At 42.3% G+C, this 23,138-nt stretch overlaps 1 protein-coding gene across 3 annotated transcripts in view; it reads left to right on the top strand.

The window, feature by feature from the left end:
* The window catches only part of LOC308309201 (neuronal cell adhesion molecule-like), a gene marked incomplete at its 3' end in the record, with an annotated part of 156,937 nt that overhangs the window by 121,898 nt on the left and 11,901 nt on the right, over positions 1 to 23,138 (top strand). For all 3 annotated transcript variants that reach the window (XM_080754697.1, XM_080754696.1, XM_080754698.1), the window contains 14 exons: positions 555 to 698; positions 1,700 to 1,811; positions 3,275 to 3,441; positions 3,804 to 3,951; positions 4,764 to 4,888; positions 6,608 to 6,709; positions 8,475 to 8,672; positions 8,983 to 9,053; positions 9,888 to 10,113; positions 10,597 to 10,712; positions 11,107 to 11,314; positions 11,896 to 12,018; positions 13,440 to 13,616; positions 21,290 to 21,421. In XM_080754697.1, the coding sequence (XP_080610823.1) occupies positions 555 to 698; positions 1,700 to 1,811; positions 3,275 to 3,441; positions 3,804 to 3,951; positions 4,764 to 4,888; positions 6,608 to 6,709; positions 8,475 to 8,672; positions 8,983 to 9,053; positions 9,888 to 10,113; positions 10,597 to 10,712; positions 11,107 to 11,314; positions 11,896 to 12,018; positions 13,440 to 13,616; positions 21,290 to 21,421 (2,049 nt within the window). The remainder of the gene's footprint in view (positions 1 to 554; positions 699 to 1,699; positions 1,812 to 3,274; positions 3,442 to 3,803; positions 3,952 to 4,763; positions 4,889 to 6,607; positions 6,710 to 8,474; positions 8,673 to 8,982; positions 9,054 to 9,887; positions 10,114 to 10,596; positions 10,713 to 11,106; positions 11,315 to 11,895; positions 12,019 to 13,439; positions 13,617 to 21,289; positions 21,422 to 23,138) is intronic.

The following is a 23,138-nucleotide window of genomic DNA, read 5'->3' as shown; positions in this document are numbered from 1 at the left end:
TAGCCGCTGTGGTTGCGAAAAAAGAGCTGTACAGTATAAATCAGGGGTCTTCAACAGGGGGTCTGGGACCCCTAGGGGGTCCTCAGAGTTACTACAGGGGGACCTCCACATTTTTGTGTGATAGAAACCTTTTTTTTTCTCCTTTTTTATATTAACCACTTGAACCCTAGTGTCCATATTCTGAGAACTTTAGACAAAAATAGCAGATCTACAAGCTCACAACGCCTCACGCTGCGAGGCGTTGTGAGCTTGTAGATCGGCTATTTTTGGTAAAAGAGGTTTGGTGTAGAGGGGAAAAATAGCAGACTAAGTACAGAGTGAAAGGTCAAGTGTATTAAGTATTGACAGTTCAAGTGATTAAATATCTGAAAACAAACATTGACATGAATCCAAAATACACTGATGATTGTGCTGTCAAACGATGACACTTTATGGAATCTGGGGGTCCCTGCTTCATCTCTCTCTCAATTAAGGGGTCCTTGGCCTGAAAACGTTGAAGACCCCTGCGATACAGTATAAATGATGCTAAAAGGCCCTTTGTGATCTTTTTGCAGATGCACCCAAAGACCCCAGCCGTACCGTGGAGGACGATACGGTGATCCTCAGGGACGTGCAGACAGGCTCCAGTGCAGTGTACCAGTGCAATGCATCCAATGAGTTTGGTTACTTGCTGGCCAACGCCTTTGTCAATGTGCTTGGTGAGTTCAGGTTGAAGGTTTCCTTGTTAAAAAATGGTTACTATTTAACTGTAAAAAGTTAATTCAAATTGTCACACTTTTCCCCTACTCATATCTCCGCCACCGTTGCCCCGATCCATGCCAAACTTTGCACACACACTCCTTGGCTGCCAAACCACAACCTCTCATTTCTCACATGAGGCCGATTCTTGCAAAACACATTTTGGACACTACTCCTACAGATTTTGCCCTAAAATCACACAAAGCGGTACACAGTATCTCTACAGTGAGTACAGTCATGTCATCAAAATGCATCTGTCCCATCTAGCGATACCATCTGGCCGATTTTTGAGAAACACATTTTTGGACACTGCTCCTAAAGATTTTGCCCTAAAATGACGCAACGCGGTACACAGTATCTCTAAAGACTTGTCATCAACATGGATCTGTCCCATTTCTCATATTCCCTCATGATTGGCTACCATTACCTTCTAAAGTTTGTGTATGCGACCTGACGGTCGCTTATCTCCCGATTTAGGGAGTCTTACTGGTGTGTAACTGTACACTTAACTCAATAAAAGAGGTGTGCTATGGTCAGTTCAGAAACCTTTCTTCAGTCTCATCACTGAGCAAGCTACTGAAATAGAAGCTATCGTACATGTTGCATCAGTAAATAAAACAATTAAATGACCACCAATTCATTTGTTTAATTTGTAGTCCTACAGCGGCCATGTTGAGGACCAACACGGGTGTTCTGATTCAATACCAATCAGAGTAGGTTTAGGGTAGCTACGTCATCAGCGGCCAGCAAATACATACTGGTGTATTTGTCCCGCCCCGCACCACAGACCAATCGTAATGGTCTCTTTTCATTTCATTTATTATTTTAATCTTTTTTATTTTTGTAAATGGGTATCAAAAGTCCTTAAATTGTCACTTAACTGTAATCTGACGACTCGCCAATCATGTGGGGACGCTGATCCACAGGTTGAGAACCAATGTAATATTCTTTCTCTCTACAGCCGAGCCTCCCAGAGTCCTGACTCAGTCCAACAAGGTGTACCAGGTCATCACCAACAGCCCTGCTGTGCTGGACTGTGCATCGTTTGGCTCTCCCATACCAAACATCACATGGTGAGACCAGAAGAGTACGACCAGGGCCGTCACAAGGGGGGGGGGGGGGTTAGTGGGACTGAGTTACTAGGGCCCAAAGTGGAGGGGCCTTAATTATTTTATACTTTAGCTATTAAAAAAAAAACAGATCTACAAGCTCGGTGCCGTGCTGCAAGCTTGTAGATCTGCTATTTTTGAAAAATTGTGAAAATGTCTTCACATTTTTCAATACATATTTTTCAAAGCAAACTTTTGTAACTCAAATCTCTGCTTCTGGGGGTCCCTGGAACAACATATTTTGAGATGGGGTCCGCGGCCAAATACATGTAATTTTGGGGGTCCTTGACATGAAAAGGTTTGAGAACCACTGATTTAGAAGAAGGATTTAGAAGGCATTTATAGAATCGGGTCAAAAATATTCTACAAGCTCTCAGAGCTGTGAGCTTGTATATCTGCTATTTTAATTAGTTAAAGCATAACATAACGGTTAAAGTGGTTCAGATCTAAAGTGACACAGATTTGCATTCAGGCCTAAAAGGCTTAAACCAGGGGAATCATTTTGGAAGTTAGTTCCTATCGGTGGTTCTGGCCACCTGATGACGTAACGTTATTTCTGCTCCGACTGGATCGGAAACCCGAAAATGGTATTAATCCCAGGATAGAACAACACAGTGAAAACATTTTTTTTCATAAAGGTGTCTGTGGCCAAATAGGCATTAATAGAGAAAGGTATCTGCAATAAAGCAGACAGCCCGCAACACTCCAAGTTAGATGAAGGCTTTTAGGTGCACAGCTCAAAATAGCATATGTGAAAGAAGTAGTCGCCAGCACTCAAGGAATCTCCTTTTTACATGATTTTATTTACCTCAATGGACAGAGTCAATGGACGCGTTTCGACCCTTCGGTCTTCAAAGACCGAAGGGTCGAAACGGATTATTCAAGATTTAATCGGCAGTTGCCATGGAAACCTGCGATTTTACCTCTATATGCAGCTCCAGGGTGAAAGTAATCCGAGTAAATGTAATCTGAGTATGTCCGGGATTTTTTCACGATAGTATTTTCTTTCACTCAGAAGAACAGAAAAATAACAATCGCAGGCATCAGTGCTTTTGTAACGGCCAGAAGAGAAGGCCGTGTTGGCCAGAAGAGAAGGTGAACGTGATTTAAAAGTTAGATTAGGAGATATAAATGCACTTTTGTGCAGCAGCGTTACACTGCTCTCTACGAAGGAACAGCCCGTTGCATTTCGGGAAATGGAGTGTTTCTCTTCACAGGCGGGTGCCTCGTACAGTAAACTTCAGCTTACTGTAGATTACTGTACAACGCGTCAAACGCGTCGAGGCCACAGGAAGACAACAAAGATGTTGACAGGTTGGCACACCGTGGACCTGCTATGACTTAAGAAAAAAAAGAAAGAAAAAAAAAAAAAAAAAACATTTTTGAGAACCACTAACGTTCTAACATGTTTGTCATGGCCTGTGCAGGTTCAAAGACAGTCAGATCAGCATCCTCAACCGAGAGCCCTACGAGATCCACAACAACGGCACGCTGCAGATCCACGTGGCCCAGACGCAGAACAGCGGCAAGTACACCTGCATCGCCTCCAACCCGCTGGGCACCAAGGAGAACCACGTCTACCTGGAGGTCAAAGGTCAGATATGGACATAATCTTTATTGTTTGATAAACAATAAATGTAATCTGATGTAATCTTGATTGTTTGATATTTTTGTGTGATAATTGCGCAATGTAATAATTTAATCAAAAACGGGTTAAATCACATTAACATTAACCCAGAAAATAGCTGATCTACAAGCTCACAATGGGTGGCATTGCGACGCATTGTTGCTTGTGCTTATAGATCGTCTGTTTTTGCTATTCGTTGTACGTGTAAGTATATAGGGCACAAGTGTGAAAATCTGTACTTTACAGACCCCCAGTTTAAGACCCCTGTTTTATACTAATCAAACGGTGGTCCTTTGGATGTGAACGTTCCTCTGCTCTGTGCGTTCCAGAGCCCACTCGCATCCTGAAGCAGCCTGAGTACAAGGAGGTGCAGCGGAACAGGGTGGCTGTGTTCGAGTGCAAAGTCAAACACGACCCGTCGCTGGTGCCCACCATGACCTGGCTCAAAGACAACGGAGAGCTGCCCGACGACGAGAGGTACAGTATAGAGACAAGACACACATAAAGGAAGAAGTTGTGTCTCTTCTCACTTCCTTCACAGGTGTTACCAATAATATTGATGAAGGTTCTGTTCCATATGCTGGTCAAATGCTCTGCTACACCAGTGGGTCTCAAAGTGTGGTCCAAATGACCCCTTAAAAAAGTTAAAAACTCTGAGAGTACACAAATGGAACCAAATCCATTTGGTCCATTTATATGCTCTCAGAGTTATGGGGGTCGTTGAAATGAAAGTTTGAGAACCACTGAAGGCTCTGTTCCATTTCATGTTGCACATGAAATGGAACAGAGCCTTCATTAGTATCATTGGTAACACCTTTGAAGGAAGTGAGAAGAGACCCAACTTCTCTCCAATATGGCTGCTGTGCATACAGCCTATTAGAATATGAAACCAGCGTTTCAGGGGTGCCACGGTTAATCGAACGAATCGATAATTAAATAAAAATTATTGATTCATAGTCGATCGCTATTTTGGGCATATGATTATGTCTGCTATGAAAAGTTCATGTGACCCAAAGCTGCAATTGTAACCAATCTGTATGGTAGAGTATGTTAATACAAAATGACAGCTGTAGTACATCTGCAATGGTTGGAGGTGGTCTCCGTCTCCCTACTCTTCCATTGCGACATTTAGGCCCCAGTGTGATTGACAAGTAGCGTTGTCTGAAGCTCATAACATGTAAAGTACATTATGATGTATTGTTTCCCACGAATGTTTGTTTGAATCCCGGCCGGGGTATGATATTAAAGTTCCATTCGCAGCTTTAATTGGTTGTTGTGTCTCTGTGCAGGTTCGTGGTGGACACTGACAGTCTCACCATCAAAGACGTGACGGACGAAGACGCGGGCACCTACACCTGCATCATGAACACCACACTGGATCACGACTCGGCCAGCGCCATGCTCACTGTTGTGGGTATGTTCACGTCTTCAGTCCAGCCCAGGGACGAGCAGAGAGTGTTAGAGAGGCAGGGGTCTTTAGACATTTCTAAAAGGGCCTTTCGGTGAAAATATTGAAAATAGCCGACCTCCAAGCTAACAACGCGTCGTGCAGCTTGGAGGTCATCTATTTTTGCTATCAAGTGAATACTGGAGATTTGGCATAATTCTTTCAACATAAGATGCTGCATTCAAGTTCAGGAGAGTTTGACAAGGCAATAATAATCTTGAATGCTGCCTTCAGGTATGGCATGGAAAGAGGGCATTTGCATTTCTTTCACCATAGTGAAAACTGCGTGCATGGTCTGGAGAGGGCACTTTTTACAGACGGGTAAAAGGGCTTGGGCTCAAGCCCCCTTTAGATGTCTATGTGTGCACGTGCCTGGTCCACCCTTTACGGGCCGGCAAACGTATACTGTAGTTCATTGCACGCAACTTTTGAGAAACGTAACGAAAAAAAGAAATGTGGATGTGGAAAGTGAAGAACGTGTCAAAGAACGTGTCAAATGACACCTCTTTCAGTTGAAAATAAATTACAAATGACTTCACTTTGTTGAAAATACATTAGTCGTGAGAAAAGTGTCTCAGTATTCCGGTGCTCAGAAGGTCAGGTTCTGTGCCTCTGTGCTAAAGCTGTTCCACTAAAACCGCTACATTTAGAGCCTGTCTTACTGTCTTTTTCTACCTACTGTATGTATTTTCCTACTTTCTCTAATATGTCTCAAAATGTTTAACTTCTACATGTACATGTACTTCTTTCCTTTTGCTGTCTCAGAGGCCACTCCGCTTGTCTACGGTAAACAAACATTAGCACTGCTTCCTCTTCACGCTCCTAGCTTCCATTTTGTTCTTTTACTTATTTCGTTATTATTATATATGTATTTTTTTATTTTTAGATATATCTAACATAATTATGTTTATGTAGATTAATCCGGATGCTTTTATGTACTTATGTTCATTCTTTTTGGGTTGTTTTTGTTACTTTCCCGTTCGTTTTTATTTCTGTCAATCCAATAGCTGTATGTCTCCCACACTGTGTCTGTGAAGTGAATTGTGGGGTGTAACAAGAGCTAAGTATTGAAAATCGATGTTGTTCTTCAACATATTTATATTTAGAAGAAGTTGGATTTTTACAGAGGGATTTAAGCTTCTGTTCACAGTGATGTTATGGTCTGATTATGATGAGCAAATAACGGTCAAAAATATTACACAGAACAATAATAACGCCTAGTGACACTATAGCAACGCCCATAGCCCAATCATTATACATTTTATAGATTGGAGATCACTGATAGCTATCACTGTTGACTCCGCGATTTGCAAACGCTCCCATCATACAGTCTGGAATAACGTGAGAAGAATGATGAGTAACCGGTTAAAGCGGAAGTGAAGACTCCTCCTCACTTCCGTTTCTGTCTCACATCGCGCACATTTATTATTATATTAAAAAAAAAATCATCTAAGCATATTTAGCTTGCTGCTTAGCAGAAATGACATTTTAAAATATAGTTTCTTGAACAGAAATGCCAGCTTCCATTCCCCGTTCAGGAGCTGTAGTTCCAGACTCTATATATCATTCGGAGATTGTGGAATAGTTGTCTGGCTACGCGAGACTACTGCTTGGACAGTTTCCGACAGCAGAGAAGAGGGTTTTTTCCACATCGGGCATCACTGACTCTCACGCTGTATTTCACAGAGCAACCGGACCCTCCCACAGATCTGGAGTTGACGGATCAGCGAGACAGGAACGTCCAGCTCTCCTGGATCCCGGGAGACGAACACAACAGCCCCATACAGAGTAAGCACTGTAATGTAAGCCAGCGATTCCCAACCCGTGGGCCCCGGGGTCCCATGGCCCCCGGGGCCGTGAAAGTAGAGGGTGGGTCGCGAACACTTTGGAGGTCTCCAAGAGGACCCGGATCCTGAAGAAAAGTTGAGAACCACCATACTGTACAGTGGTGGAAAGTAACTAAGTAAATGTACTTTTTTGTATCTGAAATTGACACAAACTTACAGTTTTTACTTTTACTTTACTGGACTACTCCACTACTTCTCAGCGGCAAATATTATACTTTTACTCCACTGCATTTATTTGACAACATGTATTTATAGTTACTAGTTACTTTGTAGATTTTGATTATTATGACAAAACATACAATAAACACTTCAGCCCTATATACATTTCGGCCATTTGAAAATAGCCGATTTACAAGCACACAATGTGTCGCGATGTGACACATTGTGAACTTGTAGATCTTGTTATTTTCAAAAGATTTTTACATACATTTGAAAACTTGTGAAATGGGACATTTTGCTACTTTAAGTACATTTTGATACCAATATTTTTGTACTTTTAATCCATTTCAGCCATTTGAGCTCACAATGCGTCGCATACCAATACTTTTGTACTTTTAATCAAGTACATTTTGAAATCCAGACTTTTAATTAATTGTAACAGAGTATTTCAACATTGCATTATTAATACTATTAATACAAAATGTGAGTACAACATAGTGTGCCATCTTGATAACCTCTTTCTTTTTTTAAACGTAATTTTTATTCACAGTTCGTTACATGTACAAAAAGAAAATATACAGGGTCAACATTATTACAACAATTTAAGTATCACATTTTAGTCCATGTTAGATGTCCAGGTGGTGTCCAGGTGGTGTCATTTTGTTGGGTTTTGTATGCAGTCCATTTCTCCCATTTCTCAAAGAACAGTTCTTCTTGTATCCTGAGTTTGTGTGTAAATCTCTCCATCACATATCGTCGGTGTCGGATGAAAACCTTGTCCATAACCGTTTGTTTTGCATTTATCATAATAAAATGATTTAACTAGTGAAAACAGCCGATCTACAAGCACACAACGCCTCGCACCGCGAGGCGTTGTGTGCTTGTAGATCTGCTGTTTTCACTACTTTTGTGCGACGGCCTTGAATGATGAAGCAGGGCTTTACTTTGCAAAAACTTGGAGATACAAGGTTTCCACCCGACAACGACGATATATTTCCTCCACAATGCACAGCCACTGCTCACAAAGTTGGAGGGTCACTTTTATACCACAATCTTGTTATTCCTTTTTTGCTGGCTGCCAGCAGCACCTTGACCAGATACATCTCCATGTGTCCTAAATACAGTACCACACTTGTATTCGGTATTTCGTATTTCAATACTTACTTTATTACTGACCACACGTCATCCCAGTACTTGTAAATGTACTTATTTATTTAAATGTTCGTGGTCAGTGTCCATGTATCCACATAATCTCCAGCATGGTTGTTTCTCTGCTGCGACTTATCCTCTGATCTTTGGAGTTTGGATGAAATATCTAATAGTGTTCTTCCAGCAGAATTCCCTCCACACTCTAAAGCTTGTGGCCGTGCACTGTGTCTTACAAATATTATCCCAATCCTTCTCGGCACCCCAAGTCCTGCTTCCCATTTCTCCTTGACATAATAAGGTAGAGGTCTTCTTACTTGTCATCAGTCCCTGATAAACAGTTGAGATTACCCTACATTTTTTTAATTATTGATAACCTCTTTTCACCTCGCTGCCCGCAGAGTTCCTGATCCAGTACGAGGACCTACTCCACCAGCCGGGTGTTTGGGCCAACCTGACGGAGGTGGCTGGCACCAGCACCACAGCCCAGCTGGAGCTGTCTCCCTACGTCTACTACTCCTTCAGGGTGCTGGCCGTCAACGACGTGGGCCTCAGCCACCCTAGTCTGTCCTCCCAACAATACCGGACCAACCCTGCACGTAAGGGGCACGCTATTATGTTATTATTATGTATTATTGCGACCGAAGGTCGCAGTATACCATGAGAAATGTCGCAGCTTGTCTCCGTCTGTCTGTGTCAGTCAGTCAGTCAGTCAGTACACATTTTTACAGTCTATGGGTTTGTGTATGTCTATCTATATCTTTTGGGGGTCGTGGCCTGAAATGGTTGAGAACCACTCATTTGATGTAGAGTATATTGTAGTCTTGTATTGTAAGTGTGACATTTTGAAGATGGTAAAAAAACTAAAAGTAAAGCTAAAACATAATTGTTTCACTCTGTGTTGTCCAGCTCCGGATGAGAATCCTTCCAATGTCCAGGGAATGGGAACAGACCGTAACAACATGGTCATCTCCTGGACGGTAAGCTATCCTTGACAATGGTGTAAGAAATCCAACGTGATGATGATGGGAGGGTGTATTTGATAGGTGAGGTTGGCAAAAGGGCCTTTCTGTGTGGTGTTTGCATGTTCTCCCCGTGTCTCCTAGGGTAGGTACCCTCACATAAAAACATGCAGTAATCCTGGTCTTCAATCAATCAATCAATCAATTGATTGATTGATTGATTGATTGAAGACTTTATTAGAAGTTTAGGAAAAGGTACAGTTTCATGACGGTACAGTTCACTGGTACAAGGTCTACTAAAAGGAGATCCTAGAAAAGACTACGCTTATTTCCATAGGAAACCATTTAAGTATCTCATATAACATTGAATGACAGACGAATAGAACACAGTAAAAAAAAATAAAAAATGAAAGAACAAAATACGGTCAAAGTCAATACAAACAGTAAGTATATACAAAAAAAGGGGCAGGGGAGGGTAGGGCTGGGCTGGGCTAGGTTTGTTTTTACCAGTTGCGAACGGCTGCTGCCTGTAAGTGGTTTTTCAGGGCGATTTTAAAGGATGCTAGTGATCCGCACTCCTTTAAGACCTTCGGTAAGGCATTCCACATTTTTGTGGTATAGCAGAAGAACGAGTTTCACCCTTTCTTTGAGTTGACTCTGGGTTGAACGTGATCTGTGGCGCTGCCTCTGGTGCTGTAATTGTGGACGTCCTTAACGTTTTTAAAGTATTTTGCCAGGTACATGGGTATCTTAGTGGTGTAGTGTATCTTGTACACCAGGCAGGCCCATTGCAAGTTGCTGTACTCTGTCAATCAATCAAAGTAAAAAAGAAACAACCCTTGTTCCCTACAGCCGTTGACAGGTCTGCAGTTTAACGGTCCGGGCCTTCAGTACCGGGTCCAGTGGAGACAGAGGGATGTGGAGCAGGACTGGTCCTCCATCACCATGAGCAACACCTCCCAGTATGTGGTGTCCCCAACGCCCACCTATGTGCCTTACGAGGTCAAGGTTCAAGCGCTGAACGACTACGGCAGCGGCCCCGAGCCTGAGGTGGTGCTGGGACACTCTGGAGAGGACTGTGAGTTGAGGAGTTTAAATGTACAGTTTAGTTTAATAGACAATAAAAGTTGCAATGTGGGACTTATGTTAATGAATAAAATCTGTATAGTAGAGTATATTAACACTTGGGATATGATAGTTTTGTCATAACTAATGTAGATAAACTGTGTATATTTCCTATTGTTTTTACCTGATTTTCGGTGGCGGCGTGCACGCGCCGCCCCCGTTCATGGCCGTTCAACGCCTTGTCTTTCACATGGAGAAGAAAAAATTAAACCGCGGTGATGCGCGAGTGAGATACAGTCCATAGAAAATGGCTCCGTCTTGACCAAACAAGCAATGGTGGATAAACATTTTACTGAGCCCAGATAGAATGGATGTGGCATCCCATGTGTTAAAAAAAGGTAAAATCTGCCTCTCTCTCTCTCTCTCTCTCTCTCTCTCTCTCTCTCTCTCTCTCTCTCTCTCTCTCTCTCTCTCTCTCTCTCCCTCCCTCCCTCAGTACCTTCGTCGACCCCAGAGACTGTAGAGGTGGTGGTTCATAACGGCACCGTGGCGCAGGTCCACTGGAACCCTGTCCCCTCCTCCTCGATCAATGGGAAACTCCAGGGATATAAGGTGAGCCAGCCAACAGTGCAGATGGCAGCAGGAGTAGCAGTATCATGTATGGGAATATGTTTAACCATCAATACAGGCCATGTTCCACAGGCGTTACCGCCAGCATCAAATACACAAGCCCACACCTGCCACTGAACCTCAATGTTTACGTCTACACGGTTAAGTACAGTGTTCTCAAACGTTTTAATTTCAAGGACTCAAGGCAGTGGTTGTTTTCTTATTGATGGAATTTTCATAGATTTTTCTTTTATTCTTTTATTAAAAATGTTCTTTTTATGAAATTACCTTGAGACTTGATGAAAATCTTTCGGAGGGAATGTTTTTTGAAAAGGTTTTGAAATAATAATGAGAACCATTGGCGTGCCGTGCACTAACTCCTGCGTGTCTCTCCAAGGTGTACTACTGGCGCGAGCGCGGCCTAGAAGAGACGGAGTCCCCGGAGGCCAAGACCAAGCAGTCCCTGACGTTCAGCGGGAACCGCAGCGAGGGCCGCCTGCCGGGCCTCCAGCCCTACAGCGTCTACAGACTGGCCATCACGGTGGTCAACGGCAAGGGAGAGGGACCCTCCACCTCGGACCATGAGTTTCAGACGCCAGAGGGAGGTGTGTACCAAGGGCGTCACAAGGGGGGGAAAGTGGGACTGAGTTACTAGGGCCCAAGGTGGAGGGGCCTTCATTATTTTATACTTTAGCTATTGAAAAATAGCAGATATACAAGCTCACAGCTTGTAGATCTGCTATTTTTTTTTTTTTTTTTTCGTGAAAATGTGTGCAAATCTTTGAATATACATTTTTGAAGCGAACATCTGTAACTCAAATTTTGCTTCTGGGTGGTCCCTAGAACTAAATATTTTGAGATGGGGGTCCGTGGCCAAATACATATCATTTTGTGGGTCCTTTTACATGAAAAAGTTTGAGCACCACTGACATAGAAACATAGTTTAAAAAAAAAACCTTAGAAGGATTTGAAATATTCAAAGACTTTTCAAGATTTTTCAAAAATAGCAGATCTACAAGCTCGCAGCGTGGCACTCGGTGCTGTGAGCTTGTATATCTGCTATTTTTCTATTTCAATCTCAGTTCTATTTTCTTTTTTTTTTTACATATTCTACATTCATGTTTTGTTTATCTCTGTAGCTCTTTTTTCCCCTAAAGAACGGGTGGTTTGTTTCTTGTATTTCTAGTTCCGGGGAAACCGGCCTTCCTCAAGGTTAGCAACCAAAATGTTGACTCTCTGACGTTGGAATGGGGTCCACCAGTCAACAACACAGGACGCCTCACCGGATACACACTCAAATATCAACCAGGTAATGAAAGCAACATCAACTGTTCTTCCCAAACTGAGAAGTCATGTAAATGCCATGTGTTTGTACTGTATGTGGTGTTGTCTTCTTGCTTGTGGTGTGATGCCACATGACACAGGCAAGGTTTAATGGTTCTAAATCAACCAATCAACCAACCAATCAATTAATCAATAATCAATCAATAATAAGTATACAGTTTATAGAGTACTTTACATGTGAGGAATTGTGTCATCAGTAAAAAAAAAAAAAGGAATCGACACATGGTCAAAATATAATCTAGTATTGAGATTTTTTTTTACAAGGAACAGAGGTGGTGTACTATACTATAGAGAAACGAAGCCATGTCGTCATTTGTGCGTAATGACGCCCTCTAGGGGGTTCATGCTGGTATTGTTTTGTATTCAAATCGCCATTGGGAAATTTGCGATTGCCGCATATAAGGACTGTGTTAAAAAAATAAACACACCATGTGCGCGTTTCTGTCAGCGGGGGGGTTCTGCATAGTTTATGATATTCATTCATATCTGATATAGCCTGTTGTCAGAGAAAATGTAATCAACGCTGTCCTAAATGTTGGAAACTACAGAGAGACACTTGTGTCTGGGACAGACTGTCGCTGAGAGCACATGGTGTGTTTATATTTTTGACACAGTTCTTATATGCGGTGATCGCAAATTCCTCAATGGCGACAATACCAGCATGAACCCCGTAGAAGGCGACATTTCACGCCATTTCACGGAAGTGACATCACACTTCGCTGCTGAATTACTGTACTTCCATACAACACTGGCCTCTAGTGGTAAGGTTAATATTTATCTTCAGCACAGTTCTGTTTCATGCACAACATCAGAACCGGTTTAGCCCGACCAAAGCCATAGTGTGAGAAATTGGGCCTAAACCTGCAGGTTCACAGGTGTTACTAATGATACTAATGACCATTCCGGTCAAACTAGCCTCGCGTAGCCACGCTTACTCATCTGCGAAGAGAAAAGCCTGGTCAAGATATGAAGCAGAGAGAGTTCTGAGAGGTGGGTCTGAATTTTCCTGGAAGTTGTATTTTTTGCCCCTGCAAACGTATACCCTGCTGAAAAGATTCTGTCTTTGAGAAACCACTGTGCTACACTCAATGTAACAGAGCTTTCATTAGCATCACTGGTAACTGTTTGAGTCTTGACCACCAGGTCAAAATCTGTGTCAGATCCTGTGTCTACAGTAGGTGACATTTAGATTGTGTCTACAATCTAATTGTCTCAATAGAAGAGCAGGAAGACAAAACACAACCACCCCAATTGTATATGTTATATTGTATTAACATACTCCATACAGATTGGACAAAATGACATTTTATTCATGGAGAAATGTTACATAGTGCCGCTAGACCTACAGTAGTTCATCAACATTCTCTCCTCTCCTCTCCTCTCCAGTCAACAGCACCAGTGAGTTGGGACCCGTTGAAGTCATGAGCTTCCCATCCAACATGACCTCCATCACGCTGCAGAACCTCAGGAACAGCACGCGCTACAAGTTCTACTTCCACGCTAAGACGGTCAAGGGGCCCGGCCCTGCCCTCGAAGAGGAGGCAGTCACAATCATGGACACAAGTAAGTATCATTATTATTCAGGGCCGGTTCTTGTCATAAGCAATATACAACCAATAAGAGGACCACATCTCAGGAAGAAAACCGTACCATTTTTGAGTCTTTTTTAAAAGGTTTGCAAAGCTTACTATAAGCTAAACCCGCATTTGATGGTTTTGAGAATTCAAATATGAAAACACTGCATGTGCTTATGGGGTCTTTAGTACCCAATGACTGTAAAACACATTGTGTCATCTGTATGTCTGAGGTGACTTACTGTACTCATCTTGGTTTGTGGTGGTGCAAACTTTGCTTCCCTGAGCTAAACTTGTTAGATCCCTGATGTCTCTTCTAGGGATGGGATGATAATCGATATTATCGTTTATCGTGATAAAAAACACTCACGATAATCGTATCGTGGAGATTTAATTTATCGTGATATCGTCCTCCGTCATGCACTCGGATCAATTCACCTTTTATTTGCCGAGCTGCATATCCGGTACCATTTGAACCCTCTATAATTGGTAAAAGGTACTTATAATATACGTCTTTTTTTCACTCTCTATCAAATGTCTTTGCCCAAAAATATCCGATCAAGCTCACAACGTGTCGCGTTGCGACGCGTTGTGAGCTTGTATATGGCAAAATGTGGCAAATGTTCCGCCCTAGGAATATGGATTTTGATTGTCGCGATAATATCGTAAATCGCGATTTCTTTTGTCACAATAACCGTGATATGACATTTTCGTATCGTCCCATCCCTGATGTCTCTTCCTTACTGAACCTCTCACACTGTCTCTCCCTTGTCTTCTCCTTCCCTGCTCCCTGAAGCTCTTATCCAACAACCGCCTCTAGAGTCGGGCAAAGGTAAAACAAGTCTGCCCCCGGAGGAAACTGCATGTTCCCCATTATCATTAGATATTTGACCCTTTCCCAACTCCCATCTTAGCTAGCATTTCCGACAGTTGATTAAACTTGAAAAAGGGATGTTGCATTATCAACAGGGGTGAGATGCCATGGGCTCGCGTGGGCTCGGCGAGCCCACACTTATTTTGCTGCACGCATGCGCGCCTCATATGCACACACTAAACACACACTTAACAATAAAAACAGCGTGCGCGCATGACGTCATGAATTTAGAGGACCCACACTTCTAAAATCCATATCACACCACTGATTATCAACACCAGTGTGTCTCGCTTGGGACAAGTGCATTTTTACGATGGTATATTTATACGGTTTAATATCGTGACGATTAATTTGGCGGCGTACTCCATGTTGATGGAAAGGATGTTGTCTAAGTACTTAAACAGTAACAGGATCATACAGTATGTTATGTTGGGAACTGGAAAATGCGTATGTGTAGTCCCAAACAAGACACAGGTTTCCGTGTTTAAGTAGCCTATAATTTCAGTACTTAAACCTGTAGCTACAATATGCTTCCATGGCATCTGATCCTAGTGGCTTTAACATTGGAATTTAGCCTTCAACGTAGGACTTCCCTGCACTGACAAAGAAAAGGCTCTGCTGTACATGCCATGCTTTCTTTTTCAGTATTTTACCTCTTCAACAAACCCCCAAAGTCTAAGGAACAAGCTTTAAAACAGTGGTTCTCAACTGGCTTTACACTTGGGACCCGTTGTATCAAGCAGCACAGTGTTTGTCCATTACAGCCTGCAACCCTGTGAGAACAGAACCCCAGGTCGCACCGGTTGAGGAACGCTGCTTTAAAAAGTCCTCGTCTCTGATGCTCTGATGCTCTCCCCAGGCATAGGTTGTCTGCAAGATTTGGTTCCAGTCCCTTACGGCAGTGTTTCTCAACACTTTTCATGTCCCATGAATCCATGGCCACACCAACATAATACGGGGGTGTAAATATCGTCACTGTCGGGAAGAAACCTTGTATCTCCAAGTTTCAAATGTGTACGTTTCTTGGCAAAGTAAAGCCCTGCTTAATCATACAAGGCTGTCGCACAACAGTAGTGAAAACCGCAGATCTACAAGCACACAACGCCTCGCACCTGTAGATCGGCTGTTTTCACTAGTTTTTAAAATGATAAATACAATGCTGGCTTTCAAGCAGTATCAAGGGGCACACTTGACCCTTCTCAGGGGCACACCAAAGGTCCCCAGGCAGGCAGGCACAGTGGTTGAGAAACACTTCCTTAAGGAGGCAGTCCAACAGTTCAGAATAAATACAATACAATATAGAAGAGAATAGAATAGAATACTAGAATTGAAATTGAATTGAAATTGAATTGAATTGAATTGAATTGAATTGAATTCAATTCAATTCAATTCAATTCAATTCAATTCAATTCAATTGTATATTGTCAATACTCTTGCAAATAGTTTGCATAGACCCTTAGGGGTATATTTTTACACTCTCAAGAGTTAAATTAATATATAGCCTACACCAGGGGTCTTCAACGTTTTCAGGCCAAGGACCCCTTAGTTGAGAGAGAGATGAAGCAGGGACCCCCACAACCTTTTCAGAGATTCCATAGTTTCATAGTTTGACAACACAATCGTAACAAAGGTAAGACTCCTGGTGATATTTACTGTAGTTTGGAAGTTGCTAGGATTTGACTGGAACTAAATGATGCAAACGTTGCTTCAGAGTTGACTGTCATTAGTTTGGGGTCCTATGCAGTTGTGGAATGAAAATATTTGGTTCATTGATGTTTTTTTTTCCTGATACACATGGGTATGGATTCTGGTACAGTATATGGCTTGGTTAGTCCCAATATCATCACCTGGTCATTTGAATATCGTCAAGTGATACCGTGCCATTATGAGCATAAATGATATTTTAGACTGGCCAAAATTGACGACTAAAGCTGTCATTTAATGAAGTCGCTTGTCAACAGCTGAGCGAGAAATGCAAGGAAGGATGGGGAAGGATATCGTTGTTGTCGGGTGGAAACCATGTATGTCCAAAACCGTACTCTTGTATTTATCATTTTAAAAATGATTTAAATTAGTGAAAATAGCCGATCTACAAGCACACAACGCCTCGCACCGCGAGGCGTTGTGTGCTTGTAGATCGGCTATTTTCCATGGTTTTGTGCGACAGTCTTATATGATGAAGCGGGGCTTTACTTTACGAAAAAGGCGTACCAATTTGAAACTTGAAGATACAAGGTTTTTCTGCCCGACAGTGACGATATGCAGGATAAATGCCTCCACTGTGTTCAATTCACATGAGCAATGAGAGATCTAACTGCATAGGTGCTCCCCTCAACTCTGAACTATAGTAACTACTTATTATCACAGCATGCAATCAAATACTATCAAAAGGCAGCTTTACATACTTACATACTTTCTGTAACTTACTCTGTTGTTGTGTGTGTATGTACGTGTGTGTGTGTGTGTGTGTGTGTGTGTGTGTGTGTGTGTGTGTGTGTGTGTGTGTGTGTGTGTGTGTGTGTGTGTGTGTGTGTGTGTGTGTGTGTGTGTGCGTGCGTGCGTGCGTGCGTGCGTGCGTGTGTGTGTGTGTGTGTGTGTACACTTGTATTATTACTATATAATAGGCCTATTGGTTGACTCGGCGGTTCGGGACAACTGGATTTTGCCCATATATGGACATAATATCGTTCGGAAGCCATTGCACGTGCCGAGTTTGAAGTCGGTCGGTCCCATATCCACCTCCTCCAAGCGGATAAAAGTTTTTGCGGATAATGAACGTTTATTCGAATTTTGAAGTGTTTCCATAAAATGATTTTTTGCGCAAAACCCTTAATGCGCATTAACAGGCTTTATGGAAAGGCAACTTATGAGACACAGACAGAGTAGAAAGAAAGTGCTATCTTATCATGATCATTAGTGAGAACCAGTTATATGAAGATAGATTGAAAAGTTGCGAAGTCGTCCTTTAAGGGAGCCAATTTTAATATAGCATACTAGGCTTGGTGTCGTTTACTGAAAATAGAAGCTTGCAGATTGGCTATTTTTGTCATTTTATGGTTAAAAATGGGGCGCGACGTTGGCGTAGTGGTTAGTGCATGTGCCCTTCATGCGGAAGGGTGAGTGGTTCGAACCCTGCCTAGGCCGACGTCAGCAAGGGGAGAAGACGACAGCCAGCCCCATGGCCTTCCTTAAGTAACAAAAATGTCGCCAACCAATCATCAAGGACGATGAAACACGAAAGAAGAAGAAGTTGATGTCCTCACAATTGTAGTAATACAAGTGTGTGTGCGTGTGTGTCTGTGTGTGCCTGCGCATGCCTTGTCTCACTCTTCTCTGTGTTCTTCCAGGCGTCACTGAGCCCCCTCCTCACCCAACCTCCCCCGTCACAGCGCCACCTTCTGGTCCCCCGACTCACAAGAGCACACACCCCCCCTCCTCCTCCTCCCCCACTGACCCACCCGCCCCCACCCGCCCAGGTTTCTAACTTCTGATTCCTACGCTGCTGTATAGCATGATGTCTAACATTTACTGTAGCACCGGGGTTCACAAACCTTTTAAATTCAAGGACCCCCACTTTGGTATGCATTAGGCCACTGTTTCCCAAGCACTGGGTCGGGACCCATTTGTGGGTCAAGGAAATATTTGTATGGGTCCCTTAATTTTTGGTTTCCTAAATTTAGGTTTCCTAAAATGGCAAATTAAACATTGTCCAAATCTACATGCTCACAATGCCTCGCATCGCGAGGCGTTGTGAGCATGTAGATCTGCTATTTTCACAATAGAAAGTATTATTTTTATTTCAACTTACTTCGACTTTCTCTGGTGGGAGTCGACTTGTGTAATGAAGTCAACTGAGTCGATTTGTCGACTTTTTCGTTAATGCCCTAATTGAAACAATGCTTACAATATAATGGTTAAGACAAGTCATTGAAAACTATCCTGTGTTCTCTCCCATGTGGTCAGTGCGTCCTGCAGGCCCCGTGTTTGGCACCGTCAACACGTCTGTGTTTGAGGACGGCATAGGCATCACTTGGGAATACTTTGGACACCATAAGAATATATTTGTGGAATATATTGTAGACAACAGTAAGGCTTTACTTTGGTCTTTGCAAAGCTACCAAGACATAAAATACAAAATACAAATGCATGCTCATGTGACTGTAACCATGAACATTGCCAATTGTGTAATTAAATCATTTCAAGACAAGCTGAAATGTTTTGTTGTAGAGTAATTACTTTCCGTATCGTGACACTCCAGACACTCTCAGTCTATCTGCTCCTCTTTTACCCGGATATGAGCACTCATCCTGGGCATGGTGAGTGCTGTGGCCCACCTGGAGCTCATCTTGACCAAACAATAATGTGTGCTGTATATTTCAGCAAGTGCTGGATCAAGTTTATTTGACCGCACTGCCTCTTTCTCTCCTCAAATGTGAAACATTTGACATATTTCAGTGTACTATTTAGCTTTCAAATCAGATCATTTATAACAACGTCCTCTGGGGTCTAGCATATAATCAGTCTTTGTGCGGAAGATTGATTTACAGGTGGAAGTCACGTTTTATTGGTTGAGATTATTTGTCACCTGATGATGTAAACACGCTTGACACTTTCGTTTGACGGTAAGAAATCGTTATTGGACTTTCGGTGAAAGAAATTTCGGGAAACAACTAGTAATTGCTTATTTCTTTTTTGGGTATATTATTAACTATGTCCCAAAGTACGACTGCAGATATGCTCTAAAAGGGTACGAAATATATATATTTTCACTTCAGCTTGTCTTTAATGTGATTCTTTTAAGAATATTAAGTGTACAATTGTTCAAATTGTTTTGCACACTGATTGTCAAACAACGGATATCCTCCATGCCTCCTAAAATCACGTCCCTCCTCCTCCCCCCCGTTCCAGGTAAAGAGGACTGGAAGAAGGAGCTGGTAAACGGTTCACACACACACACCATAAAGGGCTTAAAGCCGGGCACCTCTTACAGGGTGCGCGTGGTCGCTAGCGACCAGGCCGACCCCGTGGTGCACAGGACAGACGAGGTGCAGCTTACGGTGCCAGGTGAGGCGGCATGCCTCACGGTAGAGATAGCCTTTTATCTGTAGTTATCGTTTCTTTTTATTTGCCTGCGTCATCCTTAGGGTTGGGATCCGGAACCAAGGGGGAACCGAGAGGAGGTTTCCATCACATTTTGGAACCGTTTCCGGCAAAAAACGGTTTTATCATCACACCAGTCAGAGCTGGTGTGTGGACTTCAAGTCTGCTATACAATGGAGGGTATACGCTGATATCGTTGTAGCAGGAAGTTATGCGGGAACGCCTACTGAGTGGCTTAAAACAGAGTCAGTAGCAGTCATGAGCAGTCAGTAGGAGTTAGTAGGAGTGAGGAGGAGTCAGTAGGAGTCAGGAGGAGTTTCCCAACAAGCGCTTCCCAACTCCAATGCTTTATGTTTTGCCACTCAGTCTAGGTGAGTGGCAATGATGCATACCCTCTATTACAATACCGGTGGTTCTCAAACGTTTTAATTTCATGGACCAACCATAACTCTTTCAGAGTTACAGTCCTGTTAGGGTCCATTTGGAATCGCTAAAATGAACCGTTAAGAGGGAATCGTTAAGGTGCCGCAATCGTTAAAATCCTTAAAGGATCCCAGCCCTAGTCATCCTCCATATCCCTCCATACTCCACCTCCCATCATCAGTACTACCAGTTAGCCAGCACTGTATTTTACAATGGTCCTTTGTGGCATTGTGGCCTGACGTCACGTTTGAACTTCAAATTCTCACCTTTTCACTTACACTTATATAGGCTTACAACTTATATTGCACTTATATTATATTATATATTGCACTTGTAAGTTACAAGTGCAATTTAAAAGCAAACTAAAAGCTTACACAACCACTAGAAAGTCCAGGTGCAACACAAACTGGTCAGTAACAGGTACAAATAATTATTGTGGGAGCAAGACACTTTCCAGTGTGCACTGCACACTCTATTTCTTTTCTAGATTTTTTAAGAAATATAATATTTTATTAGGGTCTCAGTATTATGTATGTTTTTGTGTCTAGTATGATTTCCAGCTGTTAAGATTTTTTTTTTACTAGTGTAATGAAGGTCAAGTGTTTATAATACTAGCTATAATGATGCCCAGTTTACAGTAATGCACACCATGGTCATAGCACTTCTTGTAATAACTGAAGCGCTACTGTAACCTTTGAAGAAGTAATATGCAGCAGCTACGCAAATAATGCCGTACTATAAGTGTTTACTTGCATCATGCACTTCCACTTGTTCTGTTGCTGTCCAATGTTGTCACTATTTACAGAGCACTTGTTCATAAGTGATCTGTAAATTAAAGCTATTATTGCTACTCTTCCACCGATAAATACACAGGTCAATATGCCGTGAATGAAGCCATTGTAAAGTACCGTAGCCATGCTGGCGACATCATCTGCCAATTCTTTTCCATTGATTGTTTGATTTTACTAAAACAATATTTTTTCTTTTCTTTCATTCAGTACTCAGAGAGCCATCGCATGTTAACCCTTTTTTGTTTTAATTCCTATTTCAGCCCTTCACCCAGAAATGCATTAATTGTCTCCTTCACACAGACTGCAGACTCATCCTATGCGCGTGCCAGCGTTTTTATTTCCGTTCTCAACCTCAGCCTTCCTCAGCATGAAATGAAATGGAGGATTCTGTCGCAGCTGGAATGAAACTAGGCTTCGATCATTCACTGATCCCTCTCTCTCTCCCTCTCCCCCTCCCTCTCTCCCTCCCTCCAGCGGCAGCCAGTCGTCAGGTAGACATAGCGACACAGGGCTGGTTCATTGGTCTGATGTGTGCCATTGCCCTTCTCATTCTGGTGCTGCTCATTGTCTGCTTCATCAAGAGGAATAAAGGGGGGAAATACCCAGGTGACGCGCACACACACACACACACAGACACAGACACAGACACAGACACACACACACACACACACACACACACACACACACACACACACACACACACACACACACACACACACACACACACACACACACGTATGAATATTGCATGAAGTTTAGGACAGGATGAAGACACGCACGGATGTTTGAATAATGGTTTTATTGAAAATGAACGTGAAACGTTACACACTGATGGTTTTTAAAGGACCATACTCGCAGTGGCTATGACTCAATTTACAGTACATACTGCCAATGATGAGTTATGTCTCATTTATTGGGGGTTCACTGCCATTGACTTAACTGTCATTCTCTTTTTGGCCACTAGATGGTACTGTACCATACCTTATGAAAGACCAGTTGCACATGGCTAGTCTGGATAGCCATGTGCTTCAGTGAATCACGTGACAGCAAAGAAATCAGCTGATTGGCTGTTCAGAGAGACTAGAGAAAACTAGACAACAATACATTCCTATGTGAATGTATTGTGTGAGTAATGTGTGTCTGTGTCTCCACTATTATTCATTGCTGCGCTTTTTTTCTCCCAATCACAAGACAGCCATATTCTGTTAAGACATTTTTTGTGTTTACAACTGGTCACATGGTGCATTCCAGCTGCCAGCAAAGAAATGTAAATTAACATTGAAAACCTCATGGCAGCGAATGGAATTAATTTATATACGTGGCAGTATTAGTGTTAATGCCACTATTTTTTAGATTTTTGCAGTAACTCTTGGATTCTATTAATTTCAGTGTTGTATGAAAATCTAATTCGGAGACTTGAAACCTGATTGAGGTACTGTAGGTAATGCGATATACATTTATTTGATACAGTAATATTGAGTGCGGAGGAGAGGCCTGGAGGAAAGATTGTTCTATGACCTAAATTCAAACATCAGTGATTTATTCGTAAGAGGAAATATCTGCAGAAGAAGCAGAGACCTTCAAGGTGCATTTTTCACCTGAAAGTTTGGACTAAACTATGTATTTAAGAAAGCGGTAAACAGTGGTATACTTATGTAAAAAAGGTATCATAGTTGATGGGCATGTGTTGTGAGCTTGTAGATCAGCTACCTTGTTTAAAATAGGACATGAAGTGGCATGAAACGCTTTTGTAGTTTGTTTTCCAGTCTAGGTTTAAAAAAAAGAAAAGAAAAAAACTAATTTGTCACACCACATTCTGGGCCCTGGGTACAAGGATTCACTCACATTTTGTGCTTTAACTATTGAAAAATAGCAGATCTACAAGCTCACAGCGTGGCACCAAGTGCTGCGCTGCGAGCTTGTAGATCTGCTATTTTTGAAAAATCTTGAAAGGTCTTTGAATATTTCAAATCCTTCTAAGGTTTTTTTTTGAAAAACCTATGTTTCTATGTCAGTGGTGCTCAAACCTTTTCATGTGAAGGAACCCCAAAATGATATGTATTTGGCCACGGACCCCCATCTCAAAATATTTAGTTCCAGGGACCCCCCCCAGAAGCAACATTTGAGTTACAAATGTTCGCTTAAAAAAATACACGTAAATGCACACATTTTCACGACTTTTCAAAAATAGCAGATCTACAAGCTCGCAGCGCGGCACTCGGTGCCGTGCTGTGAGCTTGTATATCTGCTATTTTTCAATAGCTAAAGTAAAAACAAAAAAACTACAGCTGATAAAAACGTGGCAGGCTAGCAAGCAATGTGG

This window comes from Nannobrachium achirus (genome assembly GCF_963921795.1).
Source record: "Nannobrachium achirus genome assembly, chromosome: 23".
Taxonomy (NCBI): Eukaryota; Metazoa; Chordata; class Actinopteri; order Myctophiformes; family Myctophidae; genus Nannobrachium; species Nannobrachium achirus.
Note: the sequence above shows the minus strand (reverse complement) of the source record. Positions and strands in the feature narration are given on the sequence as shown.